General features: G+C 43.1%; 1 protein-coding gene across 1 annotated transcript in view; it reads left to right on the top strand.

The window, feature by feature from the left end:
* DNAH14 (dynein axonemal heavy chain 14) overlaps positions 1–18,811 on the top strand; it is a gene marked incomplete at its 3' end in the record, with an annotated part of 442,814 nt that overhangs the window by 273,714 nt on the left and 150,289 nt on the right. The window contains exons 45-47 of the mRNA XM_082252323.1: positions 13,783–13,923; positions 14,037–14,169; positions 16,698–16,777. Coding sequence (XP_082108449.1) covers positions 13,783–13,923; positions 14,037–14,169; positions 16,698–16,777 — 354 coding nt within the window. The remainder of the gene's footprint in view (positions 1–13,782; positions 13,924–14,036; positions 14,170–16,697; positions 16,778–18,811) is intronic.

Below are 18,811 nucleotides of genomic sequence, written 5' to 3'. Positions count from 1 at the left end.
GCTAAACCTTCCTGCATCCATCTGCTACTGTCTCACCTTCAAGTGTCTATCACCTACCACCTCCACTCAACCTATCCCTCAACCTTCATCATTGTGTTACCACATGCATAAAGTCACTCTAAGAACCAGCTTGCTAATTGTGTGTATTTACTGGCTGAAATAAGACCTTCCACACATGATGAGTCATTGAGGTTGGGAATGGTATCTCAGCATATCTCTTACATGACTACTGACGTGGAACTATTTCTGCAGCTGAAAATCCACACCATATAAAAACGCAGGAGCGTTACAGGTTGACGGTCTGGTTCTTGAGAGGGAAAGGTTGGAATCGCTCGGCTGCCCATCTACAGCCATTTCCACCTTGATGAATGCTAGACGACCAAGTACTAATAGAGTATACTGTAGAATCTGGGCAAGATTCATGAAGTCTCCATATCCAGAAGATATGTCTTCCTCAGTCCCTGGGATTCAAGAAATACTAAGTTTTCTTCAGGCTGGTCTGGATATGCCCCTTTCAGTGGCAACTCTTAGAGTCCAAGTTTCGGCTTTGTCTGCCTTCTCTGGGGTCATGTGGGCCCAACACCCACTGATTCAACAGTTCTTCAAAGGAGCAGTCAGGCTCAATCCTCAAAGAAGACCTAGGTTTCCGAAGTGGGATCTACCTCTTGTCCTAAATGCCCTCTCAAAAACGGGCATAGATTCCTCTTCTTCTATCGAGGATTTGACCATCCGAACTGTTTTCCTGGTAGCCATTACTTCGGCTAAAAGGGTCTCTGAATTAAGTTCTCTCGGATGTAGAGAACCATTTTTGACTTTCTTCCCGGATCGGGTAGTTCTAATACCCAGGCTGAATTCAAATCCGAAAGTCACCTCGGTGTTTCACCAGAATCAGGAGATCGTCCTGCCTACCTTCCGGTCATCTAATGAGTCCAATCCTCATCCGTTGGATGTAGGAGAATCCTTGAAAGTCTATCTTCAAGCAACTGCACCATTCAGGCAGTCTGACAACCTCTTTGTCCTGTTCTGGGGAAAGAACAGAGGTAAACCTGCTTCATCCAGGACTATCGCATCATGGATAGTGGCAGCTATCCAGCAGGCCTAAAGAGCTGAGGGGCTGGTTCCTCCGGAGGCGGTGATGGCGCACTCTACAAGGAGTATCTCTACTTCCTGGGTGGCCTCGCGGCACGTGGCTCCAGATGTAATTTGCAGAGCGGCTTCGTGGTCATCGGTCAATACTTTTATGACCCACTATTGTGTAGAGCCTGCTTCTCTATCCTCAGTTAATTTTGGTCTGACTGTTTTGTCTGCAAATAGCATGAATTAAAATTTTCTTTGCTAAAGCATTCCCACCCGTGTGGCGTGAGCTAGTTATTTCCCACACGTAGGCTGCCATGGAGACTGACAGGAAAACGGAAAATTCCTATCAATTACTTACTGTAATTTTCCTTTCCTGATAGTCTCCATGGCAGCCGGAGTACCCACCCTCTCGTCTTGGATTCGGCTAAGATATGGAACACCTGCTGTACCTGAGAGCTGAAATTTATGGGAGGGGGGTCGTATACCCTTGGAGTGGAGGCGGGGTTAACCCACACGTAGGCTGCCATGGAGACTATCAGGAAAGGAAAATTACGGTAAGTAATTGATAGGAATTTTCCATTTTTCCAAATTGAGACTGTACCAGCGAGCTTCTTGGGTGGTGGCTGTGACTGGACCCCTTCCCGTCCCTTCCTTTCTGTTCTATTCCTTTTTCTTTCTTCTTTTTCCTTTCTCCACCTGATTTTTCCTGTCTTTTTATTTTTTATTACTGACGGTGTTCACTGTGCAAAAACCACACGGGGTACAGAGACTCTTTTGTGCAGGGTTTATCGGGACACTATTTTCATCCTCTGGATGCCACTCATGACAGAAACTGTATTCCAAATGTTTTGACTTTCTGATTTTGTGTTATCTGTTGACGCAAATGTCAAATAATTTCGGTACTTATTGTGAGTTGTCTTAAAATAAAGAATTGAAAAAAAAAGAACGGAAGGCTTTGGGAAAAGGTAAATAAAAAAAAGAGAAAAGAGAGGGGGGATGGGTACGCTTGCGCAGTCACAATTGCTCATCCGAGGAGGTCAGAAGGGAGCTGTAGGCTTGTGAGTACTGGAAATCTTGTCAATAAAACACAGCCGTTAACTGTTCAATCAGGTTAATTTAGTTTGCAACAGCTATCCACTGGCCAACTGTTGGGGGTTCTGGGCATTTCCAATTTTGTGGTATACATATTTTAGTGACATCGAGAAGATGGATCAAGAGGGACTTCTTATATCTACACCTTGAAAATGGGATGTGGTGAAGCAAGCAGTGTTTTGGTTCGTCTGCTAGCAAAATGTCTGTCAGTCCAAAGATCAGGTTCCGGATTGAGTCTCAGAAAGAGCAGGTACGGGGGCATATCCAGAATATGTGAAACAAACCATCTGATTGTTGACAGCACCATATACATTTCCTTTTAACCCTCCTCTTATGTTAGAATTCCGTTACTATCCATGATGTTATTGTCAGTTTTTACCCGTGTTTTAAATCAGCCATAAAATACCCTCTGAATAATTATTTATCATCAAATTTGTTTCTTACCTCTTGGTTACCTTGTTAGGCTTCTTTATCCTTGAAAAGATTGGTTTTAATATTTTTGGTGTGACCCCTTAGACCTTTCTTTTGATAGCATACCTCTCATTGTCAAATTGAAAAGATGGTAAAATAAAGTCAGCAACTCTGAAATGAATTTGTCCTATGTTTCTTCACTTTATTTAGAGAAGCAGACAAGCAGGAAAAGAGATAGGCCCCTCCCTAACTACAGCTCACAGGGTTGAGAGGGGATTGGCTGTCACTGTTACTAAGCAGAGAGAGTGTTTATGATTTCAGTTTTGGCACTTATTAGTGTCCTAAAATCCTATATTATAACTGGGTCAGAATTGACCCTAACACCATGAACGTCTTAATTTTCACCACAGTATTTTATAATTTAGTGAAAAGGATTATTTTTCTATTACATTGCTTAAATAGAGGTTCCTGACAAAGTAAAAAAAATCTTGATGCAATAAACAAATTTATGTGATACTTATAGACATTCAAAACCTGAAAACGGGTCAGTTTTGACCCTAACACAAGAGGAGGGTTAAATTTCCTTGGCAATTAAAGTTGAATTCTGGGAAAAATTGATCTAAATATATTCCTCAGTGGCCACAGAGCATATAAATACACATTGTGTGCACTAAACAACTTTGCAAGCCCAGAGCTTACCATATGTAGCACCCTCCTAGTTAGGTTGCTCGGGTCTTAGACAAATTTTGTTCTTTTTGGGCTCCTGTTTTATCAGTGGAGCAGTTGTTGATTGTTTGGATCTGTTTGTGGTTTACCGGATGGTGAGATCAATTACTTACCCCTGTCTCTGTTAAGAACCTTTCAGAGTTCAGAAAGGGGCACTCAAATCTTTTACCTGAATATTTACTACCCTCTGGCCTATCCCTGGGGAGGTGTGCCCAGTAGGTGGTCAATGAGTTGGTAAATATTCTGGAACCTGTTCAAACTTGTTCTTCCCCTGCAAGAAGGGGGGCCATGTGCTTCAGGGGCTGCTAAGCACTGGGGCCTTCCTTCCTGGCTGCTGGACTACTCCCTTCCCTCAAGCCCATTAACTTGTTCTTCCCCTGGAGGAAGGGGGGCCGTGTGCTTCACTGTCTGCTAAGCCCTGGGGCCTTCCTGCAGGTCATCAGCTGCAGGTAACTTTAGTTAGCACTCTCACTGTGCTGTACATAAATTGTCCAGAGAGCAGAGCTGTGAGAGGGACCCAGCAGGTCCACCCACTACATTCTGTCTGCAGAAAACGAAAGGAGGGGGCGGAGACAAGACGAGTCACCCTGCCCAATGAAAGTTCAACAGTGACAGGTCTTTATTACAGGAAGCTCCTGCACAGAGGTAAAGTTTCATGGGGAATGACTGCACGGATCTGGAAGAAACCCAAAGCATACCAAGATTCAAGTAACAATATACATGCTATTTGTATTTTGACAATATTTGCTTATCCTAGAATTTTTTAAACAGCTTGTGAACCTAAAGCAAGATGTTTGCCTCCAACAAAAAAACTGTAACCATTTTGTTTTAGATTTTTTTTGTTTTTAAGGTTATCACTTTTGTTTTGGATAGAGTATGGAAGGATAAGAGCCTCTGTCAAATTTTTAATGTGAGACATTTCCTGTTATGGAAGTCGGAAGGACAGAAAGTAATGAAAAATCTTTACAATGGGGTTAGAGGCAGCAAAAAAAAAAAAAAATACCCTTTTTTCCTGGCAGTCTCCATGGCAGCCTACGTGTGGGTTAACCCCGCCTCCTCTCCAATGGTATAGGACCCCCCTCTATAAATTTCAGCTTGCAGGCACAGCCAGTGTTCCTTTTTTGTCCTCCTCCAAGGACCAACTATTTGGATTATTTCCTGTTGGAATTTGGTCGGCTTACCTCAGAATGAAAAGTCGGTGTCTATGTCCAGGGCCCAGCCACGGGCGGGTGAGTGACATTTCAAAATCCCCTTTGGCTGATAACTGTGCGGTGCTTCGGATGGCCGACGGATATCCTGACAGGGTCTGAAGATTTGTCTCCTCCATGGCAGTGTTTTTGTTATGTTTGTTTGTCTCCAAACTATCTTTCTTTGCTATCCCTGGTGGCCCAATGGCGGCTGGAACGCTCCGTGCGTTCCAGCCATCTCCTTCCTGCTTCCCCTCCGCTCAGTCTGGCGGACGCATGCGCTGTATGGTAATGGAGCTCCGCTCGCTGCCTGCGCATGCGCACTTCGCCGCGATCGGAAGCGAGGCCTGGTCCGCGCATGCGCACTTGCGATCACGGCCGGCCATCGCTGACGTCATCCTGGCGCGAAAATTTAAACGCCTGTCAGCTCCAGAGCATTTGGGAATGCACTGTGGGCATAGTGACGTCTTCCCGGTACCTTGTCCGTTTGTTTACCAGGTATGTGGGGACCGGATGCTGCATACCTTTTTGTGGTATGCAGGGGGGGGGGGGAGAGCGGTTGGATGCATATTAGGACAACACCTGAATGTTCCTTATTGCTTTGTAGTGATCCCTGTATGCTCTACTTCCTAGTGAGTTTGTGGTTTTGCCTGAAACATGGATCCTGCTTCACCGCCCTCTTGTGGCCAGCCCTCTCACAACAGGTGAGTGCTGGTACATTTAGAGGGATATGAAGGGAGGGATGCTGGCTCATGATTCATGGCTAAATCCTGTGTCTCCCTGGATTTCTCTTTCTCCCAGCTCCTCCAGGTCTGGTCAAGAAAGAGACCCTGTCAGGCCACGAAGAGAATCATCTTCAAGGTCAAGACGCCGTGAGTCTCCATCAGGGAGCAGACATGAGAGGAGACGCTCACATTCCTCCTCCAGACACCGCACACACCGCCACAGTAGCCATATGGCCCAGAGAGCCTGTTGGGGTTGTGGGGCGCATGTCCCGGAGGACAAGTCCCTTTGCGAGCCCTGTTTCGCTCGTGCAGCTGGTGAAAGAGAGTCTGAAGATCAGAGATTGGAATCCCTGGTGAAACGGATTGTCCAACAATCCATGAAAGAGTGGAATGCTAGTCCCACACCTGGATCTGCTACTCCCAGCTCTCCTGCTGATGCTCCTGAAGAGCAAGATCCCTCTCAGCCAAGCTTCACTTCCGGGAAATCCTCAGAGAGCGATTCGGAAGAAGAGGAAGGTGCAGTTGGGGGTTTTGATTTTGCCCTTGTTGCACCTCTCATAAGAGCAGTCAAAGAGGCTCTGAAATGGGAAGATCCCAGTACCCCACAAGTAAAACAGAGAAGGTTTTTCAAACATTTGGGGAAAGAGCGGCTAAACTTTCCGCTCCTGTCCGAATTGAAGGATGTCATCCTAGAAGAGTGGAGTAAAGGGGACAGCAAGACCTCCTTATCCTCCAAACTGTCCAAGTTGTATCCTTTTAAATCGGAAGAAGTCAGTCACCTGGAATCAGCTCCTCTGGTTGATGCTGCAGTTTCCAGACTGGCTAAACACGTTACACTCCCGCTGGATAATGCGGTGTCCTTTAAAGACCCTCTGGATAGGAAGATGGACTTGGATTTAAAAAGAATTTATGTCACAGCCGGTGCGGCTTGTAAACCTGTGCTAGCACTAGCAGCCATGTCTAAGGCCATGGAAACCTGGGTTTCTGATGTTGAATTAAAATTAAGAAGTGTGTCTGAAGATGCAGTAGAGAACTCTCCTGTTCAGGAACTGAAGTTAGCTTCTGTGTTTCTTGGAGAAGCATCCATTGATGTGTTACGTCTCTTATCCAGATCCATGTTGGCTTCTGTCACAGCCAAACGGGCCCTGTGGTTGCGTCCCTGGCTGGCAGACCCAGCCTCTAAACAGGCTTGGTGCAAAATCCCTTTTGAAGGTTCCTCTTTATTTGGAAACAAATTGGATAATGCAATTACTAAAGTGACGGGTGGAAAGTCAGGTCTCCTTCCCCAAGATAGGCGCCTCTTTGGCCCTAAGAAGCAGCAACCAAGAAAGCAGTTTGCAGAGCGATCAAAGGATGCCCGCTCATATAGGCCTGGGCGAGATTACAGGAGAAATTGGAAGAGCAGCCAAGCATCCTCTCGTAAGCCGGTCAGAGGCTCAGCACCTTCCGGTCAAGAAACCTCGAAGTCCTTTTGAGATTGGGCCCGTTCAGACATGCCAGGTGGGGGCACGCCTGCTCCGCTTTCAGCGTGTCTGGGCGGCCTCAATCTCAGACTTCTGGACCATCAGGACAGTGTCCACAGGACACACATGGACTTTCTCAACAGATCCCGTGTCCAGATTTATTCCCACTCGCTTGCCTTCTCAGGACGAGAAAAGAAACGTTTTGCTCGACTATGTAAGCACTTTGGTAGCTCAGGGCGCAATAATTCCGGTGCCCGTGCAGGAAAGATTCCAAGGCGTATACTCGCCCCTCTTTCTAGTACAGAAGAAGAATGGATCCTGGCCCCCTGTGATAGATCTCACCTATCTCAACAGGTTCATCAAGAACGAAAAGTTCAAAATGGAAACCTTATCTACTATCCAGAAAGCAGTACTTCCAGGAGACTGGCTAGTGTCAATAGATCTCAAAGACGCGTATTTCCATGTGCCTATAGCAGTAAACTTCCACAAGTACCTTCGTTTCGCGGTAGAACATCAACACTTCCAGTTCATCTGCCTTCCTTTTGGCCTGTCCACATCCCCAAGGGTGTTTTCCAAGGTCCTTCTAGCTGTGGTGGCTCTAATCAGAACAAAGGGTGTACGTCTACATCACTACTTGGACGATCTTCTACTGTTGTCACAAGACCGGGATCAACTTTTGTTCCACAGGGACCTGGTCACTACAACTCTCATGGAGTTCGGGTGGTTGTTGAATCTTCAAAAAAGTCATCTGGAGCCCTCTCAACATCTGGTCTATCTAGGGGCTCAATTCAACACCGTTCAGAATACACTTTCTCTGCCTCTAGAGAAAATCCCGGTGGTTCGGGAGAGGATCCTTCCAGCCCTCTCATCCTCTTTTCTGACGGCATCCCAGTGTCTCAAGATCATCGGCACAATGGTCTCGACGGCCCCTATGGTCAAGTGGGCACTGTGGCGAATGCGGCCCTTTCAGAGGGGCTTCCTTCGGCAGTGGAATCCGGAAGATCACGATCAGCATATCTTTATTTCCCACAGCATGAGGAGCAGCTTATTTTGGTGGCTCCAACGCAAGAACCTGCTCAATTGCCATTCTCTAGTCCCCATCACATGGGTCATCATTACAACCGACGCCAGCAACTCTGGCTGGGGAGCCCATTGCATGACAGGGGTGGCTCAAGGGAAATGGCCCCCGCAAGCCCACTCCCCGGTTTCCAACGTCCTGGAGCTTCGTGCAGCTTTTCTAGCTCTTCAAGCTTTCCATCATCTAATAGAAGGCAAATCCGTACTTCTTCGAATGGACAACACCACGGCAGTGGCTTATGTGAAAAGACAGGGCGGTACCAGGAGTCTCTCCCTTCTTCAAGAAGTAGACCCAATCATGACATGGGCCCAAGCCCATCTGTCCAACATCTCGGCGGCCTACATTCCGGGGCCACAGAATGTTCAGGCAGATTTCCTTTCCAGAGTTCAGTTGAATCAAAACGAGTGGTCTCTCCACATAGACTCATTCAAGTGGATTCTGTCCCTAGGGGTCTCACCAGAAGTAGACCTGTTTGCATCTCCATGCAACCACAAGCTAGTCCGGTACTTCACACGCAGCAAGTGTCACCAAGCATGCGGAACGGATGCTCTGACCGACAGATGGGAATTCAGCAGGGCATATGCTTTTCCCCCATTTCCCATCATCCTCAGATTTCTTCAGAGACTCCAAGCAGAAGATGTGGAGATCGTCATGGTAGCCCCTCACTGGCCGAACAGGCCCTGGTTCCCACTTCTCCTGCAACTCAGCTATCGGAGCCCGATTCCCCTGCCCATCAAACCAGACCTTCTCTCGCAGGGAACAACATTACACCCCTGCCCCGCCTTGCTCAGGTTAACGGTCTGGTTCTTGAGAGGGAGAGGTTGGAGTCACTCGGATGCCCTCCTGGGGCAATCCCTACTTTAATGAACTCTAGGAGACCTAGCACGAACAGAGTTTACTGTAGAGTCTGGTCTAGATTCTTGGAATTCACGTACCCGGAGGGAAATCCTTCCCTGAATTTCGGAGTTCAAGAAGTCCTGAAGTTCCTTCAAGCAGGTCTGGATAAGTCCCTATCAGTTGGGACTCTCAGGGTGCAAATATCAGCCTTATCGGTGTTCTCAGGGTTCTCCTGGGCCAAGCATATACTCATACAACAATTCTTCAAAGGTGCGGTCAGACTCAGACCTCAGAGGAAGCCAAGGTTCCCAAAATGGGACCTTCCCCTTGTCCTTAACGTCCTTTCAAGATCTAGTTTGTCGGACTCCATTAAAGATCTTACCATTAAAACAGCCTTTTTAGTAGCAATCACTTCAGCTAAAAGAGTTTCTGAGATCAGTTCTCTTGGTTATAAAGAACCTTTTCTCACGTTTTTCCCGGACCGAGTAGTCCTAATTCCGATGCTCAATTCCAATCCGAAGGTATCATCGGTTTTTCATGAGAACCAGGAGATTGTACTTCCTACCTTTCGTTCTTCAGAGGATAATGAACCTCATCCCTTGGATGTAGGGAAAACTCTTATGGAATATCTCCAGTCAACGTCTTCTTTCAGACAATCGGATAATCTCTTCGTCCTTTTCTCAGGCAAGAATAGAGGGAAACGGGCCTCGTCAAGGTCCATTGCGGCCTGGATTGTGTCTGCCATTCAGCGAGCTTACTGTGTAGAGGGTTTGGCTCCTCCGGAGGCGGTGACAGCCCACTCGACGAGAAGCATCTCAACGTCCTGGGCGGCTTCACATCATGTTGCACCAGAAGTAGTCTGCAGAGCAGCTTCATGGTCTTCTGTAAATACGTTTATGACACATTATTGTGTGGAGCCAGCCTCCTTATCTTCAGTTAATTTTGGCTTGACTGTTTTGTCTGCTAATAATTTGAAGTAAAATTTGATTTGAAACATTCCCACCCGTGTGGTTTGGGCTAGTTATTTCCCACACGTAGGCTGCCATGGAGACTGCCAGGAAAACGGAAAATTCCTATCATACTTACCGTAATTTTCCTTTCCTGGTGGTCTCCATGGCAGCCGGAGTTCCCACCCTCTGGTCTTGGATTCGGCTAAGATATGGAACACTGGCTGTGCCTGCAAGCTGAAATTTATAGAGGGGGGTCCTATACCATTGGAGAGGAGGCGGGGTTAACCCACACGTAGGCTGCCATGGAGACCACCAGGAAAGGAAAATTACGGTAAGTATGATAGGAATTTTCCGTTATTTAACCTCCCTGGCAATATGATTCTTTCCGATTTTAGGTGCTGAAAGCGGTACCATTATTTTGCATGTAATTCTTAAGAACGAGCAGCCCAAACCAACTATTTACATATGATTTTTTTTTTTTATTGTGCGTTCTTCTTTATAACATCTCAGGTATGATAAAGTTTGAAACACAAAATCATAAATTATAATATAATAAATAACTATAATTAAGTTAAAGTGGAGGAATGTGCAGGTATTGCAGAGATATGCTAAACATTATTTATTTTTATTTTTGCCTAGACATACACTTTAATACAACAGCAAGAATTTGGAAGTAAACATGTAAAAATAAAAAAACAGATGAACCTTTTTAAGAAAACCTGCAGTAATGACTAAAATGCTAACTGAAAATACAAATCATTTTCTTTTAAAACTAAACTCTAGGCAGAGGTAAAAGGCACAGATTAATGCAGTTCTGTAATCATAAATGCATCCCTAAATGTTTTTTGTAAGTACCTGAATTTGACCTGTACAGCAGGACTGGAGCGTGAGAAGAACAAACAGAACAAGGAGTCAGCATGCTGATAGGCGGAAGGAGCAAAGTGACAGAGAGATGAGCTCATCACTGTGCCGCTTCTCCTTTCCCTGTCCAGTCAAAGGCTGGGGTTGGGTCCACAACAACTTTGGCTCATAGGTAGTGAGTTGAATACATGTAAGGAAATCTAACGGCAGAAAAAAAATGCTCCCGGGGAAATATCTGTATTGAAGGTATATGTTACAACAACATTCACATTTCCTGAGATTATTCACATACAAATCTTCTATGGATAGAGTAAGCGAACATTCAATCTCCCATTTGAGCATATGTGGGAGCTTGTTTGGAGGATTGGTATTAATTAAGTTATAATAAATTAAAGAAATAAGGCCTTTACCTCTAGGGTCTTTGAGGCATATATTTTCTTAAAAGGTAGGGGAATCTAGATTGGAAAGTGGATAATATTTATGACAAAAATGTCAAATTTGTAGAAAGTTTCAATGCTCCGAATTCGGAAGATTGTATTTTGATTGTAGGGAAGAGAAATCAACAAAACTCGAATCTATGATGAATTTAGATAAAGTCATTAGGTTTTTACTAATCCAAGGAGAGAGGATACTCGTGTTATAGAGAACTAATGGAAATTTTGCGTCACCAAGGAATGTGGCATTAATAGGAGTTGTAGAGGACAAATGGAATTTAGAAACCTACAGTCAGGTCCATAAATATTGGGACATCAACACAATTCTAATCTTTTTGACTCTATACACCACCACAATGGATTTGAAATTAAACAAACAAGATGTGCTTTAACTGCAGACTTTCAGCTTTAATTTGAGGGTATTTACATCCAAATCAAGTGGTAGGTGTAGGAATTACAACAGTTTGTATATGTGCCTCCCACTTTTAAAGGGACCAAAAGTAATGGAACAATTGGCTGCTCAGCTGTTCCATGGCCAGGTGTGTGTTATTTGCTCATTATCCCATTTACAAGGAGCAGATAAAAGGTCCCGAGTTAATTTCAAGTGTGCTATTTGCATTTGGAATCTGTTGCTGTCAACTCTCAATATAACATCCAAAGAGCTGTCACTATCAGTGAAGCAAGCCATCATTAGTCTAAAAAAAAAAAACCCATCAGAGAGATAGCAAAAACATTAGGTGTGGCCAAATCAACTGTTTGGAACATCCTTAAAAAGAAAGAAAGCACCGGTGAGCTCAGCAACACCAAAAGACCCGGAAGACCACGGAAAACAACTGTGCTGGATGACCGAAGAATTCTTTCCCTGGTGAATAAAACACCCTTCACAACAGTTGGCCAGATCAAGAACACTCTCCAGGAGGTAGGTATATGTGTGTCAAAGTCAGCAATCAAGAGAAGACTTCACCAGAGTGAATAAAGAGGGTTCACCACAAGATGTAAACCATTGGTGAGCCTCAAAAACAGGAAGGCCAGATTAGAGTTTGCCAAACAACATCTAAAAAAGCCTTCACAGTTCTGGAACAACATCCTATGGACAGATGAGACCAAGATCAACTTGTACCAGAGTGATGGGAAGAGAAGAGTATGGAGAAGGAAAGGAACTGCTCATGATCCAAAGCATACCACCTCATCAGTGAAGCATGGTGGTGGTAGTGTCATGGCGTGGGCATGTATGGCTGCCAATGAAACTAAATCTCTTGTATTTATTGATGATGTGACTGCTGACAAAAGCAGCAGGATGAATTCTGAAGTGTTTCAGGCAATATTATCTGCTCGTATTCAGCCAAATGCTTCAGAACTCATTGGACGACGCTTCACAGTGCAGATGGACAATGACCCAAAGCATTCTGAGAAAGCAACCAGAGAGTTTTTTTAAGGCAAAGAAGTGGAATGTTATGCAATGGCCAAGTCAATCACCTGACCTGAATCCGATTGAGCATGCATTTCACTTGCTGAAGACAAAACTGAAGGGAAAATGCCCCAAGAACAAGCAGGAACTGAAGACAGTTGCAGTAAAGGCCTGGAAGAGCATCACCAGGGATGAAACCCAGCGTCTAGTGATGTCTATGCGTTCCAGACTTCAGGCTGTAATTGACTGCAAAGGATTTGCAACCAAGTATTAAAAAGTGAAAGTTTGATTTATGATTGTTAATCTGTCCCATTACTTTTGGTCCCTTAAAAAGTGGGAGGCACATATACAAACTGTTGTAATTCCTACACCGTTCACCTGATTTGGATGCAAATACCCTCAAATTAAAGCTAAAAGTCTTTAGTTAAAGCACATCTTGTTTGTTTCATTTTAAATACATTGTGGTGGTGTATAGAGCCAAAAAGATTAGAATTGTGTCGATGTCCCAATATTTATGGACCTGACTGTATGTTCTCCAGAGTGATAGTGACTGAGAGACGATTAAATTTATCCCTCACTATTAGAGAAACACTGATCAAATTGCTTACGAGATGGTATTTAACACCTCTTAAACTACACGCTATTTTCCCTTCCACTCCCTCAAATTGTTTCAGAGGCTGCTCCTCTCCTGGTTCCCTTACCCACATGTTTTGGTATTGCGATAAAATTTCTTTCATCTGGTGCCAGTTGGACATTTTTTCTTCAAAAATCGCAGATACTAACATCACCCTCACTATATCTAATTGCTTACTTTTTTCACCAATTATTAATTTATCCATACCTCACACTAGATTAATTCACACTATCTCAGATGCTATACAATGGCTGATTGCCATACATTGGAAATCAAACTCTTTTTCCGGTTTCACAACTTAAAACAAGAATAAATTTGATCTATATTATGGAAAAAAATTTTCATACTATTTACAACTCTATGAAATTTCACACTAATAAATGGGACCCATGGATACACACTCATATATTTTTTTTTCTGACTACTGTACAGGTGACTAACTATTTAAAACTGCTCTGTACCTATGTCCAGGAACTATATTCTTGATATCCTTGTTGTTATTTTGATATCAAATTCCCATTTTGAATAGAGATAACTTGAAATTACTTAAGATTGTTATATCTCTGTTTACTCTACGTGATACCATTATTTGTCATATTATTGTACCAATTCTCTTTGTACCACCATCTTCTGTTTCCTTTCAATAAAAGTTTGTATACAAAAAAATACAACAACATTCACGACGGGTGAATGCATAGCACATATACTATCTAATTAATTGGGCTATGCATTTTTATCTTGCTATTTTGGCTATAGTTCTGCTTCAACAATGTTTACTTTTGCTCATATGGTAAAAGAAAAAAAAAAAAAAAAAAAATATATATATATATACAATTTAGGAAATGCTGCAGTATATTTGGGTGTGTATATGTTATTTTTGCCCTTTTTTGTCTTTTTAGAGACCTTACTGTTCTCAGAGCTTAACCCTTTAAAGGACAGAGGTGGCATTGTCCAACGCTTCATCTCTACTGTGGACAGTGTGAGGTATTCCTTCCTAAGCAGCCTTCTCCTGATAGCCAAGCAGCCCATCCTCTTCACAGGTGAGCTCCTGATACCGGAGTATCCATGGATCAATTTATATCAGTATCCATCTATATCCTTTTCGGGGTGCTCTTGTGTTACCTATTTTTTTTTTTTTTTTTTGCATTTCTAGGTGATTCAGGAGTTGGGAAATCCACCTTAATCCAGAATATGTTGCATAAACTCCAGAAACCTGGTGGACTGTCTGTAAAGGCTGGGACTGTGCTAGGGCACATCTTCCTATTTAGTGATTCCAGGACAATCAGGTATTACTCTGAATTCCCAGCACTTGTGTGTAAAACAGTGCAACTAGTTTCATATTTAGGTCATTTAGACAGCACTTGTTTTCGTTAGCACATTACAGAATGGGTGCTGGTGGAGCACTAGACTCAAAAGTATGATCTGGTGTAGTCTCCAATCTTAGGAGGCAGCTCTCTATTATATGGGGTAACCCTATAAGTCCCCAGAGTAATCCAATAAAAGTGTAAAGGATGAGAGCGCTACAAGTCTAATATTGATTTGGTTTATTAATTTAGATCTAGATGAAAGATTAGTAGGTAAATCCATTACAGAATAGGTGCTGGTGGAGCACTAGACTCAAAAGTATGATCTGGTGTAGTCTCCAATCTTAGGAGGCAGCTCTCTATTATATGGGGTAACCCTTTAAGTCCCCAGAGTAATCCAATAAAAGTGTAAAGGATGAGAGCGCTACAAGTCTAAAATTGATTTGGTTTATTAATTTAGATCTAGATGAAAAATCAGTAGGTAAATCAGTAGCTCACAGTTCCCCCCTCATCAGGGCTTGTGCTTCATCATTCTGATCGTTGTTTCTATTCTCATTTTCCAGTGTTTCCTTCTATCACCAACAGCACAAGTCCTGATGAAGGGGGAGTTGTGAGCCCCCAAAAGGCATTGGATTTACCTACTTATACTGATTTCTCTGCATTTTCCCCACATTGGCTGCTGTGAGGAGGGTCTTTTCAGGTGCCCATGCCCATCCTATGGTTGTTTATGGGCAAGGAAAAACCAAGGTGATCACAAACTACTGGCATCACTTACGGTATTCCCTTCAAGGGGGCAGGAACAAGACCAGTCAGGAGTAGCAGCAACTGATTGTCATTGCTGGAAACTACTACCTTGAAGGTCTTAAGCTCGCCTTATATGATTTGGTTTGCTGGCTGAACGGAAAAACTGATTCAATTTACCCATCTACACATTCGGGACTCCCTCACCGTCAGAATACACCAATCAGCACTGCAGCCGATTCCCTGCAAATGCTGATCAAGCGAAAATAAGCCCTATTAATGAAAAGTCTATCAATAGATCAACTTCTCATGAACTGGAAGATCCATACATGAATTTAAATTCATCCGATTCCTGCTGCACTTTAATCCATGTATGGCCAGCTTTAGTTGGAAAACAAAAACTGAAATTAGACTGTGTTCAAATAATACAGTAGCTTGCCATTTGAAGTATATCTGCACTTACTGGAGTTCAGCATTAATCTGTAAGTATGTCTTTGGGTGGTGTGCAGCAGCTTGAGCACCCATCAGTAACCCAGACAAACACAAGCATAACATATTGAGGTAGATTTACTAAAGGCAAATAGACTATGCACTTTGCAAAGTGCAGTTGCACTCTGCAAGTGCAATTTCTCCAATTATTAAATGAGGTAAAGCTTCACTTTGCAAAGAATATTGAATCACATGCAGAGAAGAAAAAAAAAAATAGATTTTTGCTTGCACGTGATTGGGATGATGGAGGTCAGCAGAGCTTCTGCTCATTTACTAAGCTCTGGAGCAAATGCACTTACAGAGTACAACTGCATATTGCAAAGTGCACCGTCTATTTGCCTTTAGTAAATCAACTCTATTGTCTTCAGTAATTTATTTAGTGGGAATTAAGCCTAGTAGAACCGCAGCACTGCAAAGTAAGAAAGCTTACCACTGATTATAGGTTTGACTATATACATAAGGCTATTGTGTGAATAACAGAATGCTATTTATTTTTCTTTCTGTGTAGTAACCCATAGCAAATATATAGCTAACTAGCAATGTTATTTCACTGAAATGGGTGTTCCAGAATGATTATTTCTGATAGATAGTTACAGGTTACAGCACATCATTGCTGCAGTGAACAGGACATATCAGCAAACTGAATCTGCATGAAAAAACTCCTGACATGTCACAATATTTAGCAACTGTATCATTTTCCATAAACCTGTACTTTTCCTAAATAAGAGACTGTGTCCAGGCATGATGTCCAGGCCTCTTCTGACAGGAACATCTTAGAAGAATTAGTGGCGGTTTACACATATGGGATGTCAGACATTGCATGTGATTTGCAGCGCACTGCTCTGCAAATCACATGCAATGTCTGTGCATTGCGAATTCAGCCATACAGATTGGCTGAATTCGCATCGCATTCTGACCCCTTTTTTGGTCTGCACCAGAATCGGATAGCATGGGTGTTCACACCTATGCGATCCGATTCCTGTTCGAACTGACAGTTCACACTGTGATATGCAAACTGATCTGGGGGTGTTATTAACTATATATTGACACCTCCAGCGATTTCCATATGGCAGTGTGAACTGCCTGTGAGTCGAGTGCGATGCGGGAACCCGCAGTGTACTCGCATGGGTTCCCGCATCGCATATGTGTGGATCGGCACTAAAGTCATCAGTCTGCTGCAAGCAGGAGGAAGTGTTCCCTCAGTCTCCTTACCCCTTTATTATACCTGTATCTGTGTAAATTTACTCATATAACATAACTGTTGTACTGTGTGTTTGTAGCCTTTTGCAGAATATCACATCTATAACAGGATCAATTTCTGGAGGTGATGAAGAGATTGGAGTTTTAGCTGAAGGCACAGGTAAAGCTCCATACAGACATAGGGTGGCAAGTAGCCATGTGTTCTACAAACGTGTACAATCACATCCATTACATGTTTGTTACTGTAACTGTGGAGGATTGAGCGGGGCATTCTGCAAGTGTGCCAGAATCAGCCAATCTCCGAAATCGGAGTGTGAAATTTTATAAAAACCTAATTTTGCCACAAAATTAGAGGTTTCTCATTTGACCAAATTTCCCCCCTGCCAGCTTCAATTAATGTGTTTTGTTGTTTATTAAGAAAGCCATTAATTGCGCCTAATGTAAAATGACTACAGTTTGTGGTAAATCAAAAGCTGACCTTGACATCATTTGGCTTTCAGTAATTTACTATAATCTAAGTTAGGGGCCGGTTCACACTTGTGCGATGCGGGAAACCCTGCAAATCCAGTGCGGGTTCCCGTATCGCGCCTTAAATGCCGGCGGTTTACACTGCACTCTGCGAACCATGGCAGGTGTCAATACAAAGTTAATGACATGCCCAGATTTGTTCGCAGATCGCAATGTGAACTGTGCATTCAGACAGGAATCTGATCGCATGGGTGTGAACCGATTCTGGTGCGGACAAAAAAAAGGGTCATGCACGAGTTTGGTCTGAATACTATGCAGCCACACTCGTCCAGTGCTGTCACATGGGGACAAGGAAAACATCCTCAACCCTGTGTAAGCTCTAGGTCACAACTTGGAGCTTAAATTTGGTTTTGTTTCTTTTTTCCTGGCAGCCAGACAGAGCAGTCGGATGCAAAAGAAATGTTAGTATGTGCAGCTGAGTAGACTAGCATTAAAGTGAACCTGTTGCTGTGCCCTAGCAGGGTGAAGCACAGGGTTGCTTTAAAGAAGAGCGATCAATATTCTTTGAGGTTGGACTTGGCACCTCCCCTTCCCTACCCTTATTTCCCCCTGTGGCCATCCACGACATAGCTAGGAAGGGGATGGCTGCTTCCTAACAGCCACTTGTCTCAGGTCTGAGCACTTTATCAAGTTAAAGTGATTGTAAAGGTTTGTTTTTTTTATTTTGCAAAATAACAAACATGTTATACTTACCTGCTTTGTGCAAGGATTTTGCACAGAGCAGCCCCCATCCTCCTCTTATGGGGTGCCCAGTTGGCGCTCCTGGCTCCTCCTCTTCATCAGGTACTCCCATGGAGAGTAGGGATGATCGAACTTTTGAAAAGTTCGGTTCGGCCAGAACATCCGAACTACCCGAAAGTTCGGCCCGGATTTCAGAACCCCATTGAAATCAATGGACCCGAACTTCGGTAATCAAAAAACACAATTTTAAAGCCCTAAAACCCAATAAATGCCCCTAAAAAGTGCCTAGGGTTCTGGGTCATGCCCCAGGGACTATTAATCACACAAAAAAAAGTTCTTAAAAATTGTAATTTTTGATAAAAAAGCCAATTATTGAAAAAATTAAAAAAAAAAAAAGAGATTTTTTTATTTTGACTTTGGATTTAGTATCTGGGGGTCTAAAAAAGTATACCTGTAAAGTTTCAGCTCTGTAGCATGTCCAGAACCAGAAAAAAAGATAATTTTTCATTAGAGCAGGGAACTTGGGACCCCACTTTTACACCTATATGATCTTTTTTTGGGGGTTCTGGACATGCTACAGAGCTGAAACTTCACAGGTACACCTTTTAGACCCCCCAGACACAAAATCACACAAAAAAAGTTCTTAAAAATTGTCATTTTTTGATAGAGAGCCAATTATTTAAAATTTTTTAAAAAAAATTAAAAAAAATATATATATATATTTCTTTGGATTTAGTATCTGGGGGGTCTAAAAATTGTCATTTTTGATAGAGAGCCAATTATTGAAAAAAAAAAAATTGGATTTAGTATCTGGGGGGTCTAAAAAGTGTACCTGTGAAGTTTCAGCTCTGTAGCATGTCCAGAACCATAAAAAAGATTGTTTGTATTAGTGCAATTATAGATCTGGAATATGGCTTCTCGCTTTTCACACCTTGCCGGTTTAATAGCAGGTGTTTTTTTTTGGGCATTTTTTTGGGTTCTTTGG

The sequence above is a fragment of the Pelophylax lessonae genome (assembly GCF_965119305.1).
Source record: "Pelophylax lessonae genome assembly, chromosome: 3".
Lineage (NCBI taxonomy): Eukaryota > Metazoa > Chordata > Amphibia > Anura > Ranidae > Pelophylax > Pelophylax lessonae.
Note: the sequence above shows the minus strand (reverse complement) of the source record. Positions and strands in the feature narration are given on the sequence as shown.